The sequence below is a fragment of the Leptopilina boulardi genome, unplaced genomic scaffold (genome assembly GCF_019393585.1).
Source record: "Leptopilina boulardi isolate dan_hultmark-lab unplaced genomic scaffold, ZJU_Lbou_2.1 LbouV2_370, whole genome shotgun sequence".
In the NCBI taxonomy this organism is placed as follows: Eukaryota; Metazoa; Arthropoda; class Insecta; order Hymenoptera; family Figitidae; genus Leptopilina; species Leptopilina boulardi.
In genome coordinates, this window is record NW_026137941.1 from 181,389 (window position 1) to 201,758 (window position 20,370).

The following is a 20,370-nucleotide window of genomic DNA, read 5'->3' on the forward strand; positions in this document are numbered from 1 at the left end:
AATCTTTTTTAAGGAACGTAGCTCGCGATTTGGTCCCTCTCTCGTAATATAGCTGTTATTTACAATAACGTTTTTATACTTTTTGTTTTTGTGTATTTTTCAAAGTACTCTGTACAAGATAATACAAGACGCGAGCATGGTAATTTTTTTTTTTTAAATGTATTATACGCGAGAGGTCAAAGAGACACTAATGCGAGTGAAAAATTGATGAAAGCACGCACAACAATAGAAAGGAATTTATGAAGAACTGTATTAAAACTTGTGGCACGATAAATTTATTCTGAGATTTACAATTACAAAAAAAAGGAAAAAAAAAACAAAAAAAATGGAAACCAATTTTATCATTGAACTAGTTTAAAATGCCACTTAATCATGGGAGATATGAAACATTGACACGTATATAACATAGGTAATACAAGACGACGTGGACAAGATCAGATATACAATTTGGTACAATTCGAAGTTAAATTGGCTTGTTTTTTCTATTTACGTGTTCATTTTTTTTTTTTTTGTGTCGTGACTGAATGTATCTTGGATAGGCCGCACAATCCCGGAGAGGTACGCATTAACTAATTAATATTATTATAATTATTATTATATAAGACTTACTTGGCTGTCACGTCGATTACAGCCCTCGAGAGTCCTCTCCGGGTAGCCCAGTCATTTTTTTCATTTTTTTTTTTTTATTTTTTTCATTTTTTTTTTTTTTTTCACTATTTATATCACTTCTATCAATGATATTATAATTTAGGTACAATCTTAATTATTCAATATTAATGAGAATATTAATAAGTATGTTTTTATTATTATTATTTTTTTTTTTTTTTTTCATGAATTAATTATAGGTTGTAATAATTATTTTATAAAGTCCCTTACACTAAGAATCATCAGACATGAAGGAATTTTGGGATTTCAGCTCCTCTAGCGTCCGAATTTGTTGACGGAGAAACAATATCCTGTAAAACAATAATTTTTTTTTTGTTATTTAAAAATTTCACATTAATATTTGTCTCAAAATTTTGTAATTTAATTAAATTTTCTTTGATGTTTCTTTCAAAGAAAATTTTAATAAAAAAAAAAAGTAAAGATTATTTAGACACACTCACCTCTGTTCCTGCAACGTCGCTTGAATTTCTGTCAGCCTGACTAATGATCGCGCAGTTTTTAATTCTGCTGATACACGTGTGCATTGTAAACTGCCCATTGTATGTGCTTCTTCACTAAGCTTTTGCGCCTATAATTAATTTACGAAAAAAAAAATTTTTTTTAACCCATTTTTTTTTCTATAAAATAAATAATATATTTTCTTCTTTGGACAATTTTATAAAATTCTATTAATTCAATTTAATGTTTGTTTAAAATAATATTTTAGTAAAATTGAAAACAAAATTTTATAAAATCTTTTAATGAACAAAAATAAATTACGCGGAAGGCCACAAAATAGTTGTTATAATTAAATTTTCATAGCGAAAATTTTTTACTTCAATGAATTTTTATTTAATAAAATTTCTATTTATCCAAATTTCTATTTATATATTCGAATTTTTATATAATAAATTTAGTTCAATGAATTTTTATTTAACACAATTTCCATTTATCAGAATTTATATTTTACAAAGTTTCCAAAAAAAAAAAAATAATTTTACTGTAATAGAATTGTTCATTAAATAAATTTTTAATTAATTACCAAAACTTTTCTTATAACCAAATTTTAATTAAACATAACTTTTATTTAATCGTTTTTCAATTTTGTACAATTCTTATATTTAATATAATTTCTACTTGATCGAATTTTTCTTTAAAAATTTAATTAAGGAAAAGCTTTTGATTAATTATAAATTATGTTAAATCTGATTTTAGTTACAATTTTTGATCATAATTTAATTAAATACTATTAAGTAAAAAATTTGCTTAATGAACAATTCTGTAGCAAAATTATTTATGGAAATTTTGTAAAATTTATATTCTGTTGAACGAAAATTGTGTTTAATAAAAATTTGATGAATTACACAATTTATTATGTAAAAGTTCGGATAAATGAAAGTTCTATTAAATAAGAAATGACGTGATATGAAAAAAAGGGACCTTAGAAAGAAAAAAATTTGTAGGTTACGTTTTGAAATTTTAAAGTGAAAATACACAAAGACGTTCAACTTGTAATGTAAACTAATATTTAGGTCTTCATTACATTTAAAATATTCAATAAAAACTGATTTCAATTTTACAAAAACAAAAATAAACTTTTAGTTCAAGTAAAACTGTGGTAAACCTAACCTATAATTCATTTGCTTTTAAGGTCCCTTTCTTCATATTGCGTCTTAAATAAAAATTCTTCGATTAGAAATTCATATTCAAGGTAAAGTTTTTTTTTTTATAATATTGTAATAAATTATATTATTTTAAAATCGACGAATCAAAACAACTTTTTTTGTAGGCGATCTTAAATTCGTCCCATAAGTTATTGTTAATTTTGTAGAAATTTTATTTTTTAAATATTTTACTATTAAATCTTTTCAAAGGCAGTGTTAATAATATTTTTTTGAAAATTATTGTTTCTGAATTTTTTAAATAGAATAGTGTTAATATTTTTTTTTTTTTGAAATATTTTAAGAAACTTAGAAAAAGATAACGAAAAATTACCTGTTTTTCTAGAATGTCCGCGGGAAAAGCACGTACATGTTGAGTTAAATCTTCTCGATAATGATTTGCGAGTGAAGGCGTGAGGGAAGGCGTTAGAGGTGGTTGAACTCTAGATAATGCTTGTAAGCCACCTCCATTACCTAAACTTCCTAGTGAACCTAATGTACTTAATCCTTGTAACGAACTGAGACCTTGAACACTTGAATTTGTAGCTCCTGGACTCGCTACTGTAAAAATATTTATTATTTTAAAAAACAAATTCAATATTAAAGAATACAAAAATCAAAAATAATTTCTTACTTTTTCGAACGTCAACACAGTCCTGAGTTTCTGAATGTGTAGGAGTTGGTGGTCCTTCGCTAGTCACATTACCACTGGTATCAACTTTTAAAGGTGCCATCACATCATTAGACATATTGGGTCGTTCTCCACTTCCCGATTGCTGTAAATTAATATTAAAATTCTTATCTCATCAATTGTTATTTTTTCAATTTAAAAATGAAATTATTTTCAAATATTAATTTAATAAAAATTATTTACCTGTCTGGATAACATAATTGCAGTTTGAAGAGTTTGAAGTGCTTTTTGCGGTGTGATGTCAGGTTGTTCTTTGCTGCCAGTAATTTGTGACAGAAGTCGAGGTAAATTTGCAAGTGACACCGGTGGACCTGGGGCATTACTATTACCATGTTGTTGCGTTGGAGAAGCTAATTTTCCAGGTGCTTGTGGTATCGTTGATGGATGTGACGTTAATCGAGGTAACGCTGTAAAAAAAAGAAGTAAGTAAAAATACATTTTTTTATTTTAATTTTTATTTCATTTTTTTAAACACCAACCTGTAGCTAACAATACCGGCCCTTGGGGAATTTGATCATGAACATTTGATGTCAATGGTTCTGATGTGGGTGTAGAATCACCTGGTGAAATATCCATGTCCTGTGTTTGACGTTCAACACCCAAATCCTCTCTACATGAATCACGTTCTTTTTCACGTTCACGTTCACGTTCTTTTTCTCTTTCGCGTTCACGTTCACGTGACGAGACATCCTCTCGACTACTATTCCCACTGCTACTGCTACATGAGACCCAATATTCACGTTTGTCAGTTTGCCGTGATGATTTACCATCTCGCGCACTACTGGCACTGCTGTTTGATCGCGAGTTGGAATGTTTATCATGACCTAAAAAAAGATTAAAATATTAAATTAATTTTTGAAAATAAAAATAAGTAAATATTTACCGAAATTATCAACACTTACTTGACCTACTGGAGTAATCATTGGATTGACGTTGACGACTGTCTGTTCGTACAATCCATTCCCTTGGCTTTTCCCATTGTGAAACTTCAGTTTTGCAATTGTAATAATACTTCTTTCCTGATGAACTCATATGCTCCGACCAGTCGCCAAACCTGGCCGTACGTTCCATAGTTCCCCGTTCATCGCCGCGTTTGTCCTTTATAAAAATTTCCAATTATTCAATAATTCCTCATTAAATCAAAACGAAAATACAAACCTGACACGAATTATGCGTTGGCTTCCGTTGTGAAGACGAATCTCTAGATGAGTTTGAAGATATTTTTATAGGATGCAAAATCTGTTTATTAAAGAAATAATTACAGTAAAAAGTTTTCGTAAAATCAGTTTCAAAAATTAAATCAAGAACAAGGACCATATTTTACATATCCTTGTGCCTTGATATTTTTTTGCTATTTAAAAAAAAAATACCTCTCCGCTGCTCCTATCATGATTGGTCCTGTGTTCCGAATCCCTGCTTTCGCGGCTCCTCTTATCTTTTGGAGATCGTGCACAATCTAAATATTGTAAAATTTACATCATTTTGGAAAAAATTTTTAGAAAAATATTGAAAAAAAAATTTTATTCTCACCGGAATACTTGTCCCTAGAGGAGGATAACTTATAGTCTCTGTTTTCTCTCTCCTTCTTGTATAGAGGTTTACTGGGATAATTACGGGGGCTGTCACGATCTGCTCCCATGCCCATTCCCAAACCTCCGGCTGGACTGTACGAGTTACCATTCGGGGAATCTCGCATTCGCCCCTCGTAACGACTATCCGACGTAGTCGACGAGGAGTAGCCACCCTTTGAACTACTGTATTTCGTGTTCTGAAAAAAACAAAATTCAACACTAAAATTTCTTGGAATAAAATATTTCAAAAAAATAAATTCATTACTAAATTATCAAAAAAAAAATATTTAACTTAAAAAAAATTGTTTTCAATAAAAATATAATTAACAAAAAAAAAAACATATTTAATAATTTTATTCCAAGTTACCTGCAACAATAAAAGGTCAACAGAAATATCTGGGTTATTGATTTTTATAAAAAGTGAGGTTATGTTTACAAGAAAAGAATCTTAAGTAATTGTGAAAATTTAATGATATACACGAAAATAATGTTTAAAAAAACATGAAAAACATAAAAAGCAAACAAAAACACAAAATTTGATCCCAAAAATATTGAATAAATGAAAAAAACAAAGTCGCTAGATGATAAAAATTGACAAACTTGAAAAAAAAATTTTCACCAAATCAATTTTGACAAAAAGAAACATTTTTTTCAATATACTCTTTTTTTTAGACTAAATATTATAATTCATTTACCAGGAATATTTTTTAAAGTAAATTTCTCACAAATACAAAACAGGAAATTGTGAAATTAAAAAAAAATTAATTTAAAATAAATACTTTTTTCCCCTAACAAAGCATTGTACAAAACAAAAAAAAAAAATAAAAACATTAAACTACATAAATCATTAGAACACATAAAATAACAATTTTTTAAACTTTTTAAATGGTAAAGACAAGAAATTAAAAAAAAAAAAAAAAAAATGTCGCTAATAAAGATTATATATGTTAGTTGGTGGGGAAAATTAAAAAAAAAAGCTGAAAATGAGAATTAAGTTAATGCAATTATGAAAATTAACAATAAAATACGTGTGACAAATGATTCGTGTTGTGAGATGAAGCCCCCCTCCCGATCCCGTGGCACCCAGAAAACACCTTTGATATTTACCTGATAGGGATGGGCCTGGTGCTTATCGAAGTACCTGTAATCATAGAGAAAAATTTTTGTCAATTAATGAGAAAAAATTAAATTGGGCTTTCCTCGATGGACATTTATGAATTAATCCATCACGGAAAATAAACCCGGGAATGGCGGTGATGATAGCTGGTCGGACAGACGGACGTCGTGATCGGTGAGGTTGGTTGTCAGGATCTCAAGTATTTTGACGAAGAGCCCTACCCATCACTTATCCTTTGTGGTTTCCTCGCATGCATTACCATCAATGCCGGTGTCTAGGGAAAATTCGCGGCCTCGGAGGTTCCCTTTTTGTTCGGTCAATGTCATAAAAACAACATTAACGTTTATATTAACAGTCAACTTTCTTTCTACCCGGACGCCATGTCACATACGTGATTCGTTCTCTGTCCCGGCCGCAACGAAGCCGTGCCAATAGAAAAATGTACTACCTTAACGTCATTGGACGTGATACTAGACATTTAATTTTATTTCAGGAACGACCATAGATTTAAAATTCAAAAATTTTAAACTACTAAATTTTTCATTAGTTTTATTTTCTTTTTTTTTATAAAGTTTGTTATTTGTCAATATTTTAGGGGATTATTTATATTTTACTGAATGTAAAATAATGGTTTTAGTTTGAAAAAAATACCTACACTTTGTCCCGGGTTTTGTTTATTACTACGTTACAATTCTGACAACAAGAAATTCCGTTAGATTAGTCAAATGTATGAAGCAACCGTCGTTTTTTGTTTAAAAATTAAAAGACAATTTCTATATGTAAGTATAATCATATTAATTGGAAATTTTATTGAGAAAATATAAATACAGGTAAAATATTCTTTTGTAATTTTTATATAGTTATGATAAAGTAACATATGAGATTTTAAGTGCTCAAATTTTTAAAGCTGAATTTTCTAACCTCAAAATTGTCAAAAGCGTTCATTTTCTTCAATATTTTTTTCGATTTGCAAAAATAAGAAAAAAAGAGTTATTTTAATAATTACTACAGAATTTGAAGTTAAGAAATTTTTTAAACTAAAATTGTAATGTACTGAATTTATATTGAAAACAGATGATTTTTTTGATTTTGTAAACTATTTATTTTCTTCGATTATTTACAATTTAGCATTATTAATATTCATTGTTTTCTTTTTTTTTTTTTAGAAAAGTGAATGAAATATTGTAATATGAGTAATACAGATGAGAATGAATATTTTCCATGGCTCGTTAAATTTACACCTCTTTTAAATGGAATTATTGAAAATACAAATTATGATTTATTGGTTCATCTTCTCACCGTTTATGAAAAGTAAACAAAATTTTCATATATTTTTTTTTTTCGTAAATAATTAATTTTTTCCTAATTGATTTTTCACTTTTTTAGGAATGTGTCTAAAGATTATTCCACGTGTTTTGATAATCGATTAAAATCCATTATGTTGAAAAATCACATCAAAAATACATTAAATTTCTTTTACTTTTGTTGGCGAAATATTAAAAAGGTAACAAAGACTTTTACTCGAGTATAATATAAATTTTATAAAAAACTAAAATTTTTATTTTCATTACAGACAGTCAATGATTGTTATATGTTTTTAAATAAAATGACTGATATACTTAAAGTATATTTAGATTTAGAAATTCAAATAAACAAGAATGTTGATTCGGCAAATATTCTAACAGCTCTGTATCTTTATTTAGGTAAGATAACAAATTTTTTTTTTCTATAAATCTATATTAAAACAAAAATTAATAAACATTATTTATGTTAGACAACTCAGATGAATATATTTTGAAAATTCTACTCATGGGTAGATATGAGACAAAAGAAATGAAAAAACTTTATTGCCCCATATTCGCGTGAGTTTAAAATTTTACATATTTGTTATATTTAAATGTTTTTAATTTACACAAATATTTATTTTATTTTTTTTCAGGAAATTTTTGTCATCTTTTAAAAATACCAAAGAATCAATAAATGATTTTACATACGTTGGTTATTTACTTGCATTTAAATTGTGGGAAAATCTTGTTGACAATTCGTATGAAAAATCAAAAATAATAGACATGGCACAACAAAAATTGGGTTTTTTAATGCCACAAATGAATTTAGAATTATCGTCTATTATTCCAAATCCAAATGGATTTGATATGAATGCAACATGGTGGCTTATGATGTACGGTTTGTCTAATTTGGAAAAAATATGTAATGATTTTTTGGAACTTGAAAAAAAAATGCGCTCATTTTCATCAGAAGAAGATATAAAAAATTCACAGGTAATTTTTTATTTAATGCGGAAAAATTATAATGAAAATAATATAATTTCTTTCTTTTTTTTTTTTTTTTAGGTCAACATGGAAAATGTTGAAGAAAAATTGTCACCGGTGAAGAAAAAAGTGAAACGTAAATTAAAGAAAAATCAATTACTTTTAATTGATTTAACGAGTGATAATAAACAAGTGGAAAAAATTATCACCAAAAAACAAAAACCAGTGAGACCACAATGGTTGAATGAAATTAAAATAAAAAAGAGAAATTTAAAAAATAAAAAATCACAATCAAAGAGAATAAAATCAGTTGAAGTTGCTGATGTTCACAGTAATGAAAATTGTGACATTACCATAGATGAAACTAATATTGATCTCATTAATAAAAGCATCGACGTTAACAGTATTGAAAATAATTGTGAGAATATTTACCAAAAATGTGATGTTACATTAAATAATTTAGATCACGTAAATACAAGCACGAATGATAATTATAATGAAAAATCAAGTGATTCCCCTCAGAATGTTGATGAAAATAATGCAACATGTGTAAATTCAATATGTGATAATTTTATTTTTGGTGTATTAACTCTTGGTAATGGTGATTTAAACAATTATTACCAAAGTGTTATAAAATTATTAACAACTTGGGATAATAATTCATCTAAAAAAGAATACAACAATGAAGATGTTGATGATGATGATGATGCTGAAGTCAGTGATGCTTCATCAAGCATTGGGACAGATTCATGTAAAACATTGAAGAAAATTGAAAAAAATTTAATATTATGGGAAATTTTTAATTATTCCTCAAATGAATTAAGTGAATTTTTTTATCCCGACGATCAAGGAATTAATCCTAATCTTTTATTGAAAAAACCTGAAGAAATGAAAAATGATGAAGACGATGACGATGATGATGATAAAGATTTTTTAAAAAATGAATTGATTAATGAAGATTTAGAAGAATCGTTATTTGAAAAAATTGAACTATCAAGCACATCATCATCATCATCATCAATTAATTACAGAAAATTACATGAATTAAAATCAAATATCTCATTTGATTTAAAAGATTTGTGTCAATCGGAAAAATTGATTCATAATTTTTTGCCATTTAAAAAGAGATATCTTCATGGAAGAATTCATGAAAGTGATTTGAATTTATTCAATGCAGGTAAATTAGTATTTTTTAAAATTTTTTCTTCTTTCAGCTCTACTTTTTTTTTTTATTTAATTTAAATATTTAATGTGGATCATTAATTAAAAATCATCATTAAAATTACATAAAGATTTAAGGAAGAAAAAGGTCGGTCGATACAACAATGAAGATCAACGATGGAAGATATTTTTTATATAATGAATTTTGAAAAAAAAAATTCTATCTTTTTGATAATAATTGTCTGTGATAAAAAAATTTATTTTTTTGACAAATATTTTAAAATATAAAATTAAAATATAATATTAAAAATTAAAATTAAATATAATCAAAGAATCTGTGATAGTTAAACAATTTAATTTTTTTTTTAAATCATAATTATAAATTGTTTCTAAATACTTTGACTATTATAAATATTTTATTGTATATTATATTAATTCATTTACATTTTTTGTTTTTTTTTATTAGCTGATCTCTGATTTCGATTAACATAAAATTGGAAGAAAATCATCCGCATGGAAGATCACGTTGTAAAATCAACATATCCATCGCTTTTTTTTTAAATGACTAAGCTACATGTTCTTCAGGCTATGATCAACAAATTCGTGAGATAAAAGGTATTTAATTATTATTTTTAAATTTTATTGTAAAAGTACTTAATTTTTTTAACTTTATATCATTATTTTATATATATATTTATTTTTTATAATTTATTTTTAATATCGAAATGTAATTCAATACAATTTATATTTATTTATAAATTGTAACGTAATTTACAAATCGATATTCTAAACACACGTGTATACGAGTCTTTGGCTTTAAGGGATATTATTTTACCATTATTGACGAAAATAATTTAATTAATTTTAAGAAATGTTATATATTCTTTATTACTATTTATCGGAGATTATTATTTTTTTTTACATTAAGTTGCCATTCCAATTTAGAATTGAAAAATTCTTTTAAAAAATACTCTATTTTTAATAATTTTACATATAAAAAGAAAGAAAACTAATTATTATTTTAGAATAATCATTTGATTTTCCTAAAATAATTTTTCTGAGTATGTATTTAATATTCAGATTAATTTCATGTGCCAATTTGTAATTTAAAATAGCAGTATTAAACCCACAAAAATCATTCAAAAAAAAAAAAAAAAAAATCTACAAGATTTTAAATATTATTATTTTTTGAATTTGTAAATGTTTAAGAAAACAATGTATTGTATTTTGGTGTAAAAGTTTATCTTTTATTTATTTATGTAATATCAAAATTCATAATGACCTCAAAGTTGAAATCCAAATAATTTAATTATGAATTTAAATCAAAATTAACTTTCTCGTCAAGAAAAAAAAATCGGGTTTATTTATTTATTTAAATACCATTAGAAATAAGATTTTTGTATTAAGCATTCAAACAAGTGTGACCTGTAAATTATAATATAATCAAGCTCATAAGGAGATTATTTAGTGATAGACATAAATATAGCCTATTATACTTATATTTTAAAAATATATATCGAAAGCTAAATACTTCCAAATATTTGAAAACAGATATTTAACAAATATATATATATATATATATTACCGTAGTTTCTCCTTAAATCCAACAAAAATTATATTAAATTCAACACCAATTATAGCATTTTTAAATAATTCTACATAATTTTTTCTAATAATAATATTTCATTATTCACTTTTTTAATACAACAATTTTTATTAAAAAATTTTGACAACTTTTAAAATTGAAAAAAAATAATAATATGAAATATAATCGATATAAAGGCATAAAATAGAGGAAAAAAATTTTTTTTAAAAATTAAGTTTGATAAAACTTCAGTATATGATTACAAGTTATGTTATAAAACTTTATATTTTGTATTCGTATTTATCTCATTATTATTTTTCAATCAAGAACTATTAATTTTAAATATAAAATTGTTAATTTTAAAAAATATTTTCCAAGTTAATTTTTATTCTTATCGATTTAAGAATATATTATTAATAAATACATACTATATTACGAGTCTATAGAATTAAGTCAAGTATTTTGAAACGCATTAGTACAAAATAATAATAAAGATAGCAGTGATATAATTAAGGAAATATATCCAGTTAATAAATTTGAAACATTAAATTTTTACACAAATCATATTCGTCAAAATAAAAACTTCATTAAAAAAAAAAAAAAAATTTAAATTAATAATCGATACAATTATAAATGGAATATTTCCAATTTTATATTACAAAAAATACCATGTAGATTTAGATTAACTGTAAGCTTTTTATAATTAAGTATTATTTACGCGTGTTTTATTTTAATAGATTAATATTATTATTTAAAAACTATTATAAAACTTTTTATATTTGTATACGGATTACAAACACACATATATATCATTAGATTGAAAATGATAAAATAAAAGAAAGTAATTTAGAAAAATGAAAAAAAAAAAAAAAAAAAAAAATTGTAGCAACCATATTTATAAGTACCAATTATTTCTAATATTTAAAAAATGTATTTTTGTTTAGTTCCTTTTTATATTTAAATAAGTGTTTGTGATTTTTTTTTTTATACGTTTTTGTGCAGGTAAAAACTATAATAATATTTCTAAGAATTTATATGTATTATATAATTTTTATTTCACTTGCTGTACAACATTACTGAGACTGAAAAAAATAAACAGTTTTCAATTAATAGTTTCAGATTTTTTTTCCCTAAAAAGTTCATCAATCAAATGAAAACGAAATTTTTTCAATTAAACAAAAAATGGAGTCATAAATAAATAAAAAAGTAAAAATCGATTGAAAAATTTAAAAAAATCCACAACACGCCAAGTCTTTGACAAAAAAAGTAAATCTTAATGAAAATAAATTTAATTTAAATTAAATAATTTATTTTCATTTTGAATTAAACGAGAATAAAATAAATTTTTATTTTCAATAATAAAAACAAATTTTTTAAATTATTCTCGTGAAAAAAATTTTTCTATTTAGAAAATATGAATTTGAAAATTAATTCATTTTCCTTAAAATCTAACTTATTTTGTCAAGTCATGCGCCAATTATAAAAAAGAATAAGAAATAAAAAAAAATATATCTACAAGCGTCTAAAGGAAACTTTAAATTTGAGTAATAAATTTATTTCACTTTCCATTTGTAACTTCGCAACTCTGATCGAACAGCAGTTACAGTGCTTGTATTCTACAGAGTACAATGTAATAATAATAATAATAATAATAATTAATAATAATAATAATAATGAAGCTATAAATATTCCGTTTATCGGTCGTACGATAGGACCATTATTTAGTAAATCCTACAGTGAAAGTAAATAATTTTTAGCGTATTATAGGACAGACGTTTATTCATCAATATTCTGTTCTTTTTTTTTTGCTGCACGAGAAACATGGAGTCTTATAACACAGTAACAAATAGTCGATCTCGAAGCGAACAGTCATTCCACTAAATTCAAGATATTCGATGAATTAAGTCAAATTTGTTATTATTTTTCACATATATATATATTATATGGCTCTTCGCAACGAAAATCAAAGTAAAATGGGATTTGGGAATAAAAAAAAAAAAAAAAAAAAAAAAAAAACAAAAATCACATTAGATTTCCGTTTTCTTTTCCCTCACCATTCTCTGGACCAAAACCAAGCAACATGTCCTAATAAAAACTATGAAAAACAGTTTCTTCATGGATATTGTTTTGAGAGTATAAACTCGTTTATTTATTTATTTTTTTTTAATTCTTAATTATTGTTAAAAGCTCAATCTCCGGTACTCTGGTGTGTACAATCTTGGATGCCAAGTTTGCGCATCTAAACACAATATCAAAAACACTAGGTGATTTTGTTTTTATATTTTATATATATATATATAATTAAACGGTCCACGGATTGTAAAGACGATACTGGTAACGATGTTAGCACTTTCGAGTACAATTTTACTTTCTACAGTCGAGGACGTAAGTATATATTTATCACGTTATTGCACCCGGTTTTCTTTTTTTTTCTTGAATCAAGAACCGTAACGCACGCACAAAGGGACGAAGAAAATTATAATAATAGTTCGTACAAAAAAAAAAAAATAAAATAAAAAAAAAATCATCAGTGGACAATATAATAGAAAATTAAAAGCTGATAGGGAAAAATATACTGTTTGCCTCTAATTCTAAGGCACGAATATAAATAACAGTTGACTTTTTCCCCTTTCCGTCTCTCTCTCTCTAAATTATATTATTCCAAACAAATCCTTTTATTTGGAAAACCATTTTTTTAAAGAAAACACTAAGATAAATAAATTTAAAAAAAAGGTACAGATAAAAATTGAATGCGTCAAATTCTGGAATATTCATTTTGCCGGAGGCGGACTCGTGCACACACACATAATATATATAATCAATCCCTTCCCCCGTCGTGAAAATTAAATTTAAGATTTTATTAATCGTAAAAGCTTGGCTTGATCCATTGGCTTTTTTACACAGTTGATTTCGTTCAGTCATTAAAAACTGTTTTTTTTTTTTTTTTGGTTTCCTTTCCCCCCCCCCCCTTTTATATCTATTTACAGTGAATAATTCCAATGTCTGTTTTATTTTTTTAAAGTCCATCATCAAAATTCTTTCTATCAAAAAACATTCAATAAGAAAAATTATAATTCTTAATTAAGACTTTGCCATTGGCGCAATCCTTTTATAAGAGGCCGCGACAAAAAAAAAAAAACAAGAAATTTAGTGATCATTGATTAAAAACTGTTTTTCTAAACATATATATATATATATCATTTTTACGGTCCTTAGAAAAGGATTCGTCCCTTCGCTTCTATGCACCATTATGCGCTAATTCTAGTGAATGATCTTTTTTTTTTCAAATTATGTAGACTGTTCTACAATTAGACGTTAATGGAAATATTTATTATGAACATTTTGAATAACGAGTTTTCTTTTTTTAATAGCGGTTCACAGTGATGGCGCCATGTGGCAAGGAGATTTTTTTTTTTTTTTGTTTAGGCTAAGAAAAAAATTTGGGGGGAAGGGCGTGCTGTGGTGTATAAGGCAAAAAACTGTTCAAATCAATTTTCCCAAAAGATAACCAACTATGACCATAGCGACGGCAATAGCTACACTTGTAAACGTTGGTGAGAGCTGAGGATTCATTTGCAATGATCCACCCGTTGAATGATGATGATGATCCAACAAATGACTGTCCTTATCCTTTGCAGTTTGCCATTTCATCAACTCTTCCTGAATAGAGAAAAAAAAAATTAGTTTCCTATTAAAGTATTTTTTTTTTTTATTTCCAATTCAAAAAATTGTTGGCTTTAGTGTTCCAAAGTGAAAAAAAAAAAAAAATGAAAGTGAATGAATTTTTATGACATATATAAGATTAAATCGATTCTATCACGAGTGCCCAGAACAATAAGAATAAGGGCACGTGTCAATGATGTGACTATCGAAGTTTTTCTTTAAAGAAAATTATAAAACACCTTAGGTGATATTTCTCATAAATATTCTAATATAGCAAAAATTTCTTTTTCAAATAAAATTCTATGTGAGAAAAATTATGAAAAAATTTTTTGCAAAAAAAAACGACTGAAAATTAATTAATTAATTTACCTTCAATACAAGATTCTCTTTATAGAGATTACTTTGTTGTACCCTGAGTTGTTGTACTTCCTGCGCTGCTTTTAATAACGTTTCGTCAGTTTCCCCTTCGTTAAGAAGCTACAAAAAAAAATTCCAATTATAAACTCGTAATTAGGGAATTTTGCAAAAAAAAAAAAAAAGAGGAAAATTTACCATTGGTGAAGTTTTAGCAGTGTCGCCAGTTCCCTTATTTTTACCATCGGTTGCACTTGTATCAGATTTAGTAGTCGTACCAGTTGGCGTGCCTTTAGTCGATGCTGTCGCATTTACAGGATTCTCAAATACGCATTTCAATTTTGAATCCATTAATTGACTTGGATTCATATCTCTCCACTGTGAATTGAATAAAAGAAAAGAAAATAAAAACCCTCAAATTTAATTAAAAAATTCAAAATTATTAAATTACATACCACATCCTGTAGAAAGTCATCAGTGTCTCCTTCAGGAGCTATTACTGATTGAACCATAAACTTGTGCTTACTCTTTTCTGTTGGATCAAAGTCGTACGGTTGTAAGCAAACTGTAAAGAAAAAAAAAATAATTTTTTTTTTATCTTTCCACCATATTCGAATAAAATAAAAAAAAAATTAATATTACCTGCTATTTCAGTTTTTTCTTTTGGTTTCAAAGCTCCAGAATTGGGTCTCACGCAATACCTCTTTGGAGCAGTTGTCTTTATTTTAAAATAAACTTTGTGAGTTGAAGGATTAGTAAGTTTCATATATGATGTAACAGGAGCTCCCGTAAAAGGTCCTAGGATAAAAAAAAATATTCAAAAAGGGAAAATTATACATAAATATTTACAAAATGTACTTTCCTTGGAAAAATGACGAATTAAAGGTAATTAAAAGAAATAATGGCAATTTTAATAATTGAAAAAAAAACTCTAACCTTGCGAATCTTTTTTCTCTATACAAGATCGTGACTTATGAAAAAAAAAGGCTCAGATAAATTCATATTATCATCATGTCAAAGACTATGTATTATGAAAGCGATATTAAATTATCATCCTCAGTCTAAAAACACATTTTTTTTTTCTTATGTCACCAGATTTAACTTATTTCAACGCGAATTTTGAATAATTGATGTAATTAAAATTAAAACATTATTTAATGTTTGTATTATTGATTTAATATAACAGGAAAAATTTGCTTTGTCATTTAAATCACACATCGGTGCAAAGGGCAAAATTTAATATTAAATTTCAGGTGTGAGATAAAATATAATTTTCTTTTTTAAAATTTAAAAAAAAAAAAAGAAATTTCTACAAATTAAATATAAGTCAAGTTCAATATATTTCACTCTACTGACTTAATATTCAAATCTAAATCGTTTAAAGAATTACTAATCTAATAAAATTTCACGTTTAGAAAAAAAGTCTTTCTAAAATTCAAAATTTACTAAATTAATATTTTTTATAAAATAGTAACCAATACAGTTACATTACTTTATAATCAATGTTAATTAAAAAATCAAAAAAAAAAAAAAATATTTCCCAAATGTAAAATAACTATAAATATTTTTCTCTATAAAATGGATGCTGGTGTGGCATTCAATTCTTTCTGTCGAATAAATGAAATAATATTTCCGTTCAAATTCAACATTTAAAATTTTCGAAATTTAGATTTATGAATGAAAAAATTACAATAGAAATTTCGTGATTCATTTACATTTGAAAAATAAACATGTACAATGTAAAAAAAATGAACTTTACTGTAAATCGTCTAAAGGGAAGCATTATGTGAATTATATATACACACAAAAGGAAAAATTACACGAGGCAATATATATATATATATTATTGGAAAAATGTATAAATTAGACAATAAACAAGGTCGTAATTTTTTTTTTTTTTTTTTTTTTTTGACAGCCATCATTTGACAATGTCATTATACAGCAATCGTCCTTAAATTTGTTGGGGATGATCCGGCAAAGTTAAATATTATCAACCTTTAGTGGCGAGTGCGCGATTCACAAGACGGTGACGACTTGATGTGTGATGATAAACTCGCGGTAAATTAAAGGCATAGATTTCGCCGACGCGTTTTTGCAAAAAGCAAAATTAAGAAAAGATTATTAACAAAAAAGAATAGAAAAATGCGCAAGAAAGCATGCAAAAATTCGTTATAAAATATATCATACCCCTGAATCGCAGTTCATTCTGCGGTTCGATAATTAAAATCTGTTCTGGCTTCGACATCGTGCACCTCACACTCTTGTGACTTTGTTTAAACAGAAAATAATCACCCTCGAATAGCCAATTATTGTTTTCCTATTTTTTTTTTCACTTTGTCTTGACAGGTTATTTGACGCACTAATTTTTTTTTTTTTTTTGCTTTCCACTGCCGCTAAACTCACACGATTCCAGTTTTCTGGGATTCCGTTGAACTAATTCTGATTTTAACTCAAATTACGCATGCGTCATGACGGAAATTATCAGAAGCTCTTTTAACACACAAAACGTTACGTCATGAACTCCATTTTACTACTCTAATCATATTCACTACTGTTGACTGACGCATTTTCAATTCACGACCCCAGACAGCCTGACCAATTAGAATTGAGTTCTTTTGGACAATTTTTTACGCGCGAAATTTTATAATAATTTGAATTTTTTTTTTATTGCCTTTATTAAATATTATTATTATAAAATAATTAGACTGCACAAATTGTTTGTTTGTAATTTAGGGAAAATCCTCTGCTTTGAATTTTACCGATAAAATTCTCATTGGTGACAACGTAAAGTACAAAAGGTTTAAGACTGCCTGAAAAAAAGAATTTTTTTTTTAAATATTATAAAAAATAATTACTCAATTGGAAATATTTTGTACTTACTGGATTTTGTGACAAATTTAGTACCACAAAATCTGTCAGCTTTTAATGTTAATCCTGATTCGTCGTATGGATTTGGTACAATAACAAAATCTTTATCACAATCTGAACCCGATTCAGCGCCAACATTTGGATCTGTAATAAAATTATATAATTTTAATTGATTTTATTTTTAAATTAAAAAAAAAAAATTTTGAATTATTTTTAAATTTTCCACCTGGATCATTAATTGAAATTGCTCCAAGATTTCCAGTAACTAAAAATGAATTTGTTTTTGATTCGGACCATTCAATACTACAATATCCTAAAGCCATTCTCACACAAACGCCGTACATTAAATTTGCCATTTGTCGTGATCCAACAGTTTGAGCTACAAAATAATAATAATTATTATTTAAATTTTAAATTAATTTAATTATTTAATTTTTAATTTAATTATATTTATAATTTATAAATTGTTAGTGAATAAATTAAAAATTAATAAAAACCTCTAGTATTTACAAGACTTCCATAATTAAAACTCATCACTGTATCTGAAATTGAACTGTAATATTGTAGACATCCTGTTGGCGCTGAAAAAAAATTATTATTTTTTTTTTTTTGAAATTGATAATTAAAAATCACTAGTAAATAAATACCTCTTGACGATGAATCACAAGCAATTTGTTGTATTTTGAAATTCCATCGTCGATCATCAAAATTAAAATCCGAATTTGTATGAATTGAAATTGTTATTGGATTATCGGCATTAAAATCAATATAAACTGAAAATAATTTTTAAATTATATTTTAAAAAAATCATTTCTTTTAAATAAATTTAAAAAAATTTAAAATTATTATTAAATTTATAAAATGAATTTTAAAAAAATTTAATTAATTTATAAATTTAATTTAAAAAATTTTAATTAATTTATAAATTTAATATAAAAAAATTTAATTAATTTTAATTTTAATAAATAAATTATAATATTTAATTGAATTTTAAATTATTTTTTTATTTAAAAAAAAGGAATAATTAAATTTTAAATAATTACCATGTTGATTAGTATTTTCACCGCAAAGTCGTGGAACTTTTGATGATCCTCCGGAAATTAATACAACATCCTTATCACATGTACCATTTGCATTTGGTTGAGCGAGTCGAAAATCTATGAAATCAATTCGTAACTGAAAAAAAATAATTTTTTTTTTACTAAAAACTATTTTATTTATAAAAATAAATTTTTTTAATTAATTTTTTAAAATAATTTTTTTAAATAATTTTTTAAAATAATTTTTTAAAATAATTTTTGTAAATAATTTTTTAAAAATATTATTACCTGGCAAATATTTGAATTACATCTAGAAACAGAAATTGAACACTGTTCTCCTCCTAAATATCTCGTTGGATATTCAGAATTTATAAAATATGTATTATTAATACTCGTCGTAGAGCCACAAGTTTTTTCAACTGTAAACAAAAAAATTTTTTTTTTTTTAAATTTGCAATAATAATTTTTTTTTTTTTTATTTAATTATTTATATTTGAAAATTTATAAATTATAAATAAATTTTACAGTGTTAAAAATTATTAAATGTTTTAAAATAATAATAAATTTTTTATAAATTAAAAATACTTACAAACACAACATACACCTAAACCATTTGCACAAGATCCAGAATCTACACCTTTCATATTGACACATTCACGTTTTGTAAAACATGTTCCACTTAAAGTGTGACTTCCGGTACACTCTGAATTTGCAAATCGCACCACACTAAAAAAGGGAAAAACTGAAAAAAAATTGTTTTTTAATTTTTATTTTTGTAAAATTTAATTAAAAAATCCCCCCGAGGGACGTGCAAAAATTAAAAAATTTTTCATAATACAAATTATTTTTTCAATTTAAAAAATTTATTTTTTATTAATAATAAAATTTATTAAATAATTAAACAAAAAAGACAAATTTTATTTTATTTATAATTTTTTTAATATAAAAAAAAAACTTACATCTCCCTTGTCGATTTGATTGTGAAATTTCATTTGTAAAAAATGCATCATCCCCCGGTGAATTGTCATTTTTAAATTTGTCATTTAAATTCTGACCGGTGACAATTGCTGTTACAATAAAAATTAAAATCAAAAATGCCTCAAACATGTCTACAAATGAAACTGAATCACTTTGGTCTTATGTTCTTTGGAACTGTTCGAAAAAAAAAAATTGACTAACGGAATTTATTTGCACAATAATCATCATGTTTAGCTGGTTCATGAAAAAAATTCGACAAACATTCATAATATATTTTACCGCTAACTCTCTCTCTATATATACGCATCTGTTGATTTTTCAATTAGACGACAATAAAATTATAATTTTCCAGAAAAATCTATTTTACTAACTTAAAATTTTTATAACGAGACTATTTAAAAAAAGAAATTAATGAGAAAAAAAAAATTTAAACGTTCAATATTTATTGACAACTAGAGTCAAATTTATATTAAATGACCTATCAAAATCAATTCTGATTGGACACGCGCTGTATTGGATTGTGAAAATAGAAGCCAATAGAATTATTTCTTTTTCGCGGAAAAAATTTAAATTTCAGTTTAAATATTTCACACAAATATTCGAATAATTAATTAATAATAATAAAAAATATTCCTCTATTTCAGAAAACTACTTTGTTACATAAAATAATGAATAAATATAAATAACACTATTTTTTCTTTCGCAAAAGTAAGGTTATGTTGTGATTTTTCTCTTCTGCTATAGAAAAAGAAATATTTCTTATTTT

General features: G+C 25.2%; 4 protein-coding genes across 8 annotated transcripts; 1 reads left to right on the top strand and 3 right to left on the bottom strand.

Moving 5' to 3' along the window:
* Positions 1–258: 258 nt before the first annotated feature.
* Positions 259–6,113, bottom strand: LOC127287412 (WW domain-containing adapter protein with coiled-coil homolog). Of its 3 annotated transcripts, none has more exons than XM_051314334.1 (12): positions 5,907–6,113; positions 5,676–5,709; positions 4,528–4,765; positions 4,368–4,432; positions 4,156–4,236; positions 3,900–4,095; positions 3,477–3,821; positions 3,181–3,404; positions 2,941–3,103; positions 2,641–2,867; positions 1,107–1,234; positions 259–956 (listed from the first exon to the last, which is right to left on the bottom strand). In XM_051314334.1, exons 1-12 carry the CDS (start codon positions 5,945–5,947, stop codon positions 878–880), a joined length of 1,821 nt encoding a protein of 606 aa, XP_051170291.1. In that variant the 5' UTR covers positions 5,948–6,113; the 3' UTR covers positions 259–877. The 3 variants fall into 3 exon arrangements, with proteins under 3 accessions (XP_051170291.1, XP_051170290.1, XP_051170289.1); XM_051314333.1 differs by having other exon boundaries at positions 2,941–3,082; positions 4,368–4,453; XM_051314332.1 differs by having other exon boundaries at positions 4,368–4,453.
* A 275-nt stretch (positions 6,114–6,388) lies between these two features.
* LOC127287410 (protein PFC0760c-like) lies at positions 6,389–9,894 on the top strand. 2 transcript variants are annotated; one of them, XM_051314330.1, is made up of 8 exons: positions 6,389–6,464; positions 6,852–6,996; positions 7,072–7,189; positions 7,259–7,388; positions 7,460–7,547; positions 7,625–7,964; positions 8,037–9,132; positions 9,583–9,894. In XM_051314330.1, exons 2-8 carry the CDS (start codon positions 6,860–6,862, stop codon positions 9,591–9,593), a joined length of 1,920 nt encoding a protein of 639 aa, XP_051170287.1. In that variant the 5' UTR covers positions 6,389–6,464; positions 6,852–6,859; the 3' UTR covers positions 9,594–9,894. The 2 variants fall into 2 exon arrangements, with proteins under 2 accessions (XP_051170287.1, XP_051170288.1); XM_051314331.1 differs by having other exon boundaries at positions 6,424–6,515.
* Positions 9,895–12,821: 2,927 nt separating this feature from the next.
* LOC127287418 (vesicle-associated membrane protein-associated protein A) lies at positions 12,822–17,054 on the bottom strand. Its single transcript, XM_051314344.1, has 6 exons — positions 16,906–17,054; positions 15,361–15,516; positions 15,174–15,283; positions 14,917–15,096; positions 14,734–14,841; positions 12,822–14,361 (listed from the first exon to the last, which is right to left on the bottom strand). Exons 1-6 carry the CDS (start codon positions 16,961–16,963, stop codon positions 14,185–14,187), a joined length of 789 nt encoding a protein of 262 aa, XP_051170301.1. The 5' UTR covers positions 16,964–17,054; the 3' UTR covers positions 12,822–14,184.
* Positions 16,905–20,023, bottom strand: LOC127287415 (uncharacterized). 2 transcript variants are annotated; one of them, XM_051314341.1, is made up of 9 exons: positions 19,586–20,023; positions 19,216–19,368; positions 18,915–19,045; positions 18,630–18,762; positions 18,234–18,359; positions 18,084–18,167; positions 17,813–17,965; positions 17,599–17,730; positions 16,905–17,528 (listed from the first exon to the last, which is right to left on the bottom strand). In XM_051314341.1, the coding sequence occupies exons 1-9, from the start codon at positions 19,731–19,733 to the stop codon at positions 17,419–17,421; spliced, it is 1,170 nt and encodes a 389-aa protein (XP_051170298.1). In that variant the 5' UTR covers positions 19,734–20,023; the 3' UTR covers positions 16,905–17,418. The 2 variants fall into 2 exon arrangements, with proteins under 2 accessions (XP_051170298.1, XP_051170299.1); XM_051314342.1 differs by having other exon boundaries at positions 19,216–19,352; positions 19,586–19,705.
* Positions 20,024–20,370: the final 347 nt, after the last annotated feature.